Source organism: Pongo abelii, chromosome 1, assembly GCF_028885655.2.
Source record: "Pongo abelii isolate AG06213 chromosome 1, NHGRI_mPonAbe1-v2.0_pri, whole genome shotgun sequence".
Classification (NCBI taxonomy): Eukaryota; Metazoa; Chordata; class Mammalia; order Primates; family Hominidae; genus Pongo; species Pongo abelii.
The window spans coordinates 100,153,089-100,160,733 of NC_071985.2; the positions used below are offsets into that span (position 1 = coordinate 100,153,089).

Here is a 7,645-nt window from a genome sequence, read left to right on the forward strand (position 1 = left end):
CAGGTGGGGCGGACAGCCTGCGAAAGATCTGAGGAGCTGCTGGACTGGAAACTGCTCCTGGCCTAAAAATACTTAAGTAAATAAATGAAAGCCTGTGGAGGAGAGGAAGGAGAGGTGGGCGTGGGTCTGGGAGCAACTGAGGCTCCGCTTGCTCCTGGCTGGCGCAGGATGATGGTTCTTGGTTCACTCTCTCCGTCTCCGCTAGAACTGGGGCGGAGAAGTCCGCTTTCTGGAAGGTTGTCCTGGCGGCGGAGTCACACAGGACTTGTCCCTCTGGGACTCTTCATTCCGATTCTTTCAGATCCAGCCTTGAGGCCTCGGGTTCCTGGGAGCAGCTTTGTAGGGCTTGAGAGTCCTAGTCACCGCCACCCTCGGGTCCAGCTCAGGTTGGGGGCTACAGCTCCGTTCCTCCGGCACTGGGACGACACTCTCTGAACTGGCCTCCCAGCGTGCCGCCTGGCTGGCTGCCGACTAAACTTTTTTTTTTCTTTTTGAGACTGGGTCTCGCAGGTTGAAGTGCAGTGCCGAGACCATAGCTCATTGGGTGGCTGGGATTACAGGCGCGCGCCACCTCCCCGGCTCTCCGACTAGACATTATTTTATTTTTTGAGACAGAGTCTCGCTGTGTCGGCCAGGCTGAGTGCAGTGGTGCGATACTGGCTCACTGCAACCTCCACCTCCCAGGTTCAAGTGATTCTCGTGCTTCAGCCTCCCGAGTAGTTTGGATTACAGGTGGGCACCACCACGCCTGGCTAATTCAGTAGAGATGGGGTTTCACCATGTTGGTCCGGCTGATCTCGAACTCCTAACCTCAAGTGATCCGCCCCCCTCGGCCTTCCAAAGTGCTGGGATTACAGCGTGAGCCACTGCGCCCGGCCTAGACATTCTTAAAAGGCAAATTGGAACACATCCTCCGCTTGAAAACGCCAGTGCCCCCTGGGCCAGGGCGCCAAGATCCACTTAAAACCCTGCGGGTGAGGCATTAGTGATGAGCTCCTGCTTATCATTCCAGCCGTATCTGAGAGGAAGGCCACCAAAGAGTCAGGCCCTTTCAGCCTTGACCCTTGTGCGCACTCTGCCCGCTCACACCCTCTTTCTTTACTGGAGAAGCTCTGACCTCAACGCCCCTCCTGTGCACCTGTGCTGCCCCCAGCCCCACTCCCACCTTGGGACGTTCCTGTCATGCTCAGAGCACGCTGGGGGCCCTGTACCACAACACTTGTCACACCTGCTAGGCTCAGGGACAGTGAACAACCTCAGTGCAGGGGCTGTGTGTGTTCTGAATGTGTATCCCCAAGTCTAGCAGAGTGTGCATAGATAGGGGTTCAATAAATGGATATTGGCCAGGCACAGTGGCTCACTCACACCTGTAATCCCAGCACTTTGGGATCCTGGCCAACATGGTGAAAACCCGTCTCTACTAAAAATACAAAAATTAGCTGGGTGTGCTGGTGCACGCCTGTAAACCCAGCTGCTCGGGAGGCTGAGGCAGGAGAATTGGTTGAACCCAGGAGGCGGAGGTTGCAAGTTGCAGTGAGCCAAGATCGTGCCACTGCACTTCAGCCTGGGCGACAGAGCGAGACTGTGTCTCAAGAAAAAAAAAAAAAGGATATTGAATGAATGAAGGCATGGATTCTAAGGATCAAAAGTGAAGCTTTAAAAATGTTAGGCTGGGCTGTGGCATTTTGGGGGCTCACGAAGGCCAAGAACCGTATCTTCTTTGAGTCCTGATAGCTAGCTAACAAGGTGGCACTCCTTTCAAAATATGTGAATAAATTCAAGATGGCAAAGTGACATCAAGCTGTTTAGTTATGGTCCCATCACACAGTCTGTGAACATCTGCTCAGTGAAGGGGGCAGGGCTGTGGGCCTCAGGGGCCAGGCACTGAAGGAAATACAAGCAGGCTTAGGAGGGTGTGTTTGTGGTGTGTCTGAAAACGCCAGTGCCCTCCTGGGCCAGGGCACCAGGATCCACTTAAAACACTGCGGGTGAGACATTAGATAGACAATGAGGACACCAAATCCAAGAGGTGTTTACTGTAATGAGTGTTCAAAGGGGTGGGGCAGGGTGGGGTTCCCGCCATCTGACCCTCTAGGGCTCTGGGGTGACTCATTCTTCCTTGGGCTCAGAGGTGGAGCTGATATTTTTTCCTCCAGTTGAGCCCTGCTCCCCCTGGCCCTTGGCGTTCTCAGTGTCTCCAGCCACTAGAGCCACGTTCCTCAGATAATTGATGTTGAAGCAGTTGACCTGTTCATCCCCAGGACTCAGGTAACAGCAGAGGGCAGGGTCTCGCCAGAAGTTACGTCGGGGACCACACAGATCATTGATGAAGGTTAATTTCTGATGAAGGAGAAAAGTAAAACAGATGATGGGGTGGGGAGGTGGTCCAAGGATGGATGTAGATACTTGGGTGCCCAAAGACCCCCTTTCATCAGCTTCTACTGCTCTCTCCCTGGTTCCCCTCTTGGGGCCCAGAGAGAGTGCAAGCCTGCCTTGCACAGCTGGATTCCTTGTGACTGACAGATGTGTACATCTGGAAATGCCAGAAGCCTGTGGCCCAGAGAAGGCATAATAGGAACTTACAGATGGGGAGCAGGTCAGGTCAGAGTGAAGACTTTTCTGGAACCAAGAAAAAAACACCTCCCCCACTAGTCATTACAACTGAAGGCTGGTTTGAGGTGCTAAAGACAAGGGGTGGCCTGCAGTTCTAGCTCTTTCCCTCCCCTCCCCTGCATTCCTCTGGAGACTAGACTCCACACACTCACCTCCTCCTCTGCACAGCAGGCCTGTTCCGGAAATGGCAGGTCACAGCAGTGGGCAGTCATGTTGTGGATCAGCCCAGGAATATGTTTACTATGTTGGTGTGAAAGGGCAGCTGTTAGGGTCTTTGGGCATCTTTTGGCATCAGATGGGGTTGGGATATCATGATTTTGCTTTTCCCAAAGGTGTCCCGAAAGGAAGTTTTTGGGAAAGGAAGAGAGTGGGGAAGGGCTAGGCAAGACTTACTGCTTGGTGAGAACTCTTTGGTTTCCACAGAGGTGGCCCATGAGGTTGGGGGTGACTCGACTGATGTCAATGGTCAAGATGTCCCGGTCATAGTTGGGGTAAGGAGCCCGACGGGCAAAGCACTCATCCCGAGTAGGGCTGGGGGGGTGGTGGCAACATGAGTGGTGGTGGGTCTTCACGGCATACTCCCGGTCACAGTATTTGTCAAGGGTATCCTCCCACTGTGGACCAGAGAGAGGGAAGTCAGAAGCTGGACACTTGGCCCCTTCTCTCCTGACCATTGACTTGCCTTATTGTCCCTGGCAACTAGATGAGGGGCTCCCAACCTCAGGGGCCCAAAGGGAATGGGAAAGAAGTAGAGGGTTAGGAGGCAATTGTTGATTTGTGGGCTTGGGAAGGTGGATGAGTGGAAGCCTGGATGAGGTTCCAAGCTGGTGCCGGGAGATGAGCTGGAACAGTCGATGGAGAAGGTCAGGTGAGGCCAGAGCTGGACGGATGGATGGATGGTAGACAGGTGCGTGTGTGGGTCATGAGTGGAGGAGGCCAGAAGTGTAGTACGAAGCTCAAGATGAACAGACTCAGGTGACGAACACAATGGATGGACGGACAGCCACAAGCAGATGAATGGGTGGACGCACTCACAGCAGGGGGTACATGGATGGATGGACTGGCAGGATCAGAGGTCGAAGATAGGCAGGCAGGCAAACAGGCTCTCGGGGAGGCTGGGACGCCCACTTACGGCCTTCCATGTACAGGTGTGATTGTTCCCCTGGCGGCAGCAGCGCTGGAACTCCCTCTCCAGCTGGATCAGTGCCAGCAGCTCCCTTTGTAGGGGGTCAGTAGCTGGCAGGTTGCGTGGCACAGAGCGGAAGCGCCTCAGGTGGCAGATGTTCTTGATATTGTCCAATGTGGGCGCCCCAGGAGGGAAAGGCAGCTCAAGACCCGAGGAAATATCAGGCTGATGGCTGGGGCAGGCCCGGAGCTGGTAGTGTGGCTGGGGAGCTTCCTCCTGGAAGCAGGAGAACCGAACCTCCCCCTGCCGCGTGCAGCACCAGTGGGGTCGGGTCTTGACCGAGAACTCGGCCTCACAGAATCGGCTCATTGCTTCCTCCCACTAGAGCAAGAGGGGAGGATCAGCCCACTTTCCACATTCCTGCCTTCCTCCCAGGCTCCAGGAAAGGACACTGGGCAGGCAGATAAAAAAGAAACAGTGGTTGTCCTCTGCTCCCCTGGCACACTGGGGAGGCCCAGGGTAGGGCCAGTGAACGGGACCTGAGGTTCCTTCAGACCCAGGCCTAGCGCTCTAACCCTTAAAACACACATACTGTCTGGGGGTTAAAGGACACCCCCCGGCATCAAGAACCCAACCTTACCACAAGTTTGGCACACTCTAGGCGGTTTGTGTGGCTGCGGCAGTGGCAGCAGCGGGAATATCCAATCTCCAGGAAATTGAGGGTCTCACCCTGGCGAGTGAGGTGGGAGTAGCTGGACTGTGGTAGGTTCCAGGGACCATATACCACATGCTGACGGTTAGGAAGGCAGATTTGGTTCAGATTGTCTGGAGAAGGCCGCCCAGGGGGGAAGCCATCCAGCCGGTGGCCCCAGCCCCCTTGGGACCGGCCCTGTTGGCAGTGCTGGGCTGCATTCCAGGACTCAGGTTCTGGATGGCTCTGGTCCCCAGATGGAGCTGGCATTCCTGGAATGGGGAAAACAGTGGGAAGTGGGGACATGTGGAGGAACCCACAAAGGCTGGATGAGCTGGGAGGATTGAAAGAATCTGGGGTGGAGGAGAAAGGGTTGGGAGGATATAGGGGAAAAGAGAAAGAACAATTTGTGGCTCTTCCTTTTAAAATAACTGAAAGGAAAAGAGAAGTGAGGTGTGAAAGGTGTCAGCTCACAGCCTGCCCCCACCTCCTCCTGCTTCTCAAGGCTCGGGCTTCCTGCTCCTCTCCCCAGGGTCCCGAGCACTAAGGCAGAGGGATGGACAGACCAAAGCTGTCACTCACCCTCTCTCAGCATGGATTGGATGATTATCTCCTCCTGATATGGAAGAGGTGGGTCTACTGGGGTAGAAGGAGTAAGTAAGCAAAAGCCATGTTGGGATGGCCATCTCTAGCAGAGAAAGCCTGGCTAGTTTATATGCACAAAGAACTCAGCAGAGACGCAAGTGAAAATAGATGCTATTTTTGCACATTTAATCACATAACTTTCTAAAACAGGTATATCCTCAATTTTAGAGATGAAGAAACAAAGGCTTGGAGAAGCATGTAACTTACTCAAGGTTATACAATTGGTGAGTGGCAGAGCCCACCATCTTGTCTGCCCCGAAGCCCACGCTCTGGGGGAAGGCCATGGGGTAAAGGTGGGTAAAGAAGAGAGGGAGGGAGCTGCTTACCTTCCTTCTGTTCATTGGGGTGCTGGAGAGAGGGCAGCTCTCTTTGGAGGGGGACAGCTTCCTGAGGGAGAGGGGGACCCACTGCAAGATAGGGGTGAGGGCACCAAGGAGCAGGGATCAGCGTGGGGTCAACAGGATCCATAGTGGGATAGAGGTGAGGGAGGGTGGGCAAGCGCTCACCTTCCTTTTCAGCAGGGAGCTGGGCAGGTAGCAGCTCTTCCTGTTGGAGAGGGGTAGCCTCCTGAGAGGGAGGGGGCTGCACTATAGAAGGGGGAATGTGTGAGCAGCCCACCCTTTCTCCTAGCCAGGGCTGGGAGAGGGGGTGAGGGCCTCTTCCCTCCTTTCCACCTGAAAAGTGGGATGTAGGCCAGATTAGAAACCTGGAGGGTCACTGAGGAGGGCATGGGGTGGTGACCTTACCTTGACTCTGTCCCTCAAAGGGAGGGCCATGCTGAGAGGTGTCAGGGTGATCCATGGGGAGGCTTCGGGATAGGGGTGGGGAGGGGGGAGCTGCGTAGCCAACTAGAGGCAAGAGGGGAGACATCAGAGCCCACAGTGCCTCCTGGAGTCCCAATCCCATGCTGCTCCCCCAAACTCTTACCTTCTTGAAAGTGCTCTGGCCTCAGCTGCCTCTGCCCTGTAGCCTTGAAGCCTGGAGGGAAGAAGGGCAAGTCAGGGGCCACTGGGAGGGCCTTCCCTGGACTTCAGCAAGGGATGGGGAGGCTGTGGAGATCAAGAGTGTAGGAGAGACAAGCAAGACACGAGATGCCCCTCTGTATTCACCTGCCCCGTGTCCCCTAATCCTCTCCCAGCCCCAACACACCTAGACATGACCAGCTGGGTTCTGAGAAAGCCTGTGGCGTTCTGATAGCTCCACCTCTACTGGCTCAGAGGTTGGGCCTAAAGGGAGTATGGCATACGGGATTGGGGAGGGAGGCCCTCATTTCCTCTGCCAGCGTCTTTCCCTCAGGGCTGTGGGTTGTCCTCCCCAGTCTCTGCTGGGATGCGTCTCTAGCTTTCAGAGGAAAAAGTCTGGACCTTGAGCTGGTTGGAGCCTACCCTATCCACCTCCTCCACCCACCCTCCTACTCCAGGCCCTTGAAACATCTTTAGGCCTTTGGTTAAGGAGGCTTCCTGAAGGTTGAGTGCTTCCCCTTCAGCCAGTCTCAGCTCCTCCTTAGTTTAGGTCTCAGTTTAGGGCCTGGGGGACTGGGACAGGCACAGGGAAGGGTCACTTGTAGGTGATCTGCAGACACAAAAGACCAGGAGCTGGGAAGAATGATGGCATGGGGCTTCACAGAGAAGTGGACAGATTTGCTGACATCCTCAGCAGCTTCCTGCAGGAGTGCCCTGGGTGGTTTTTTTTCCTTTTCTTTTCCTTTTTTTCTTAGTTTCCACCCATAGCATTGAAGGGTTCCTGTTTTGTTCAGGCATCAAAGCAGATAAAGAATGTGTTTGTGCTGGATGGAGGGTGGGCCTGTGGATGGACACCCCTCAGCTCCTCTAATCAGACAGGGAGTCAGTCAAGGCTTGCTGGGTCAGCAATCCGGTTTTGAGCAGCCTGGGGGCCCCTTTTCCCTCTCTTGCCTCTCCCACCAGCCACCTCCCTACATCCTCATCAGCAGGAGACCCTCACTCTGTGAACCCACCCCCCACTCAGTTGTCCATTTGACTGGGATTCTGTGTTTCTTGGCAGCAGTTTCTAGGAACCCCTCTCCTTCTGTGCGCCTGCTCTCTGCCTCCTTGGTTAAAGGCTCCACTGGCCCAGGCCCACTTTGGGCCTGCTCAGAAAAGGGAAGCCAAACGGAGAATCACTCTGCTAGTGATGAGCCGTCTGGGATGCCTGGACCCAGACCCCCTCCTAAGTGCTGATCCCCCAACTCACCTCCCTCAGAGGCAGCCGAAGCAACGGCCAAATAGGTCAAGACCAAGGCTGCTCTGGCTGTGGTCCCCATCCTGGGGCAACTGACCACTGGACACCCAGAGGTGGGTCCTCTCAGGCAAGTCTGGATGTGAAGGGCCGGCCGCTGAACCTTGTCTGGTGGCTGTTACTGTTGTGAGCTTCAGGACCGGCTCTTCTTTTATAATTGTCTGGTGTGATCTCCCGCCCTCCTCAGCTTCCTGCCATGACTCAGTCCCAGCTGCTCCTCCTCTGGAAGCCACTCCTCCCAAAGTCACCCTGAAGCCTCCTCAGAGGATTGAGAAGAATGGGACTGATGAGAGGAGAACATTCTTGTGAACTTC

General features: G+C 55.0%; 1 protein-coding gene across 2 annotated transcripts; it reads right to left on the reverse strand.

Annotated features, from left to right (window-relative positions):
• Positions 1 to 2,016: 2,016 nt before the first annotated feature.
• ECM1 (extracellular matrix protein 1) lies at positions 2,017 to 7,576 on the reverse strand. 2 transcript variants are annotated; one of them, XM_002810279.6, is made up of 10 exons: positions 7,287 to 7,576; positions 6,003 to 6,053; positions 5,822 to 5,923; positions 5,582 to 5,662; positions 5,402 to 5,482; positions 4,380 to 4,702; positions 3,746 to 4,120; positions 3,007 to 3,227; positions 2,766 to 2,853; positions 2,017 to 2,340 (listed from the first exon to the last, which is right to left on the reverse strand). In XM_002810279.6, the coding sequence occupies exons 1-10, from the start codon at positions 7,354 to 7,356 to the stop codon at positions 2,110 to 2,112; spliced, it is 1,623 nt and encodes a 540-aa protein (XP_002810325.1). In that variant the 5' UTR covers positions 7,357 to 7,576; the 3' UTR covers positions 2,017 to 2,109. The 2 variants fall into 2 exon arrangements, with proteins under 2 accessions (XP_002810325.1, XP_002810327.1); XM_002810281.6 differs by lacking the exon at positions 3,746 to 4,120 and having other exon boundaries at positions 7,287 to 7,495.
• Between the last annotated feature and the right edge of the window lie 69 nt (positions 7,577 to 7,645).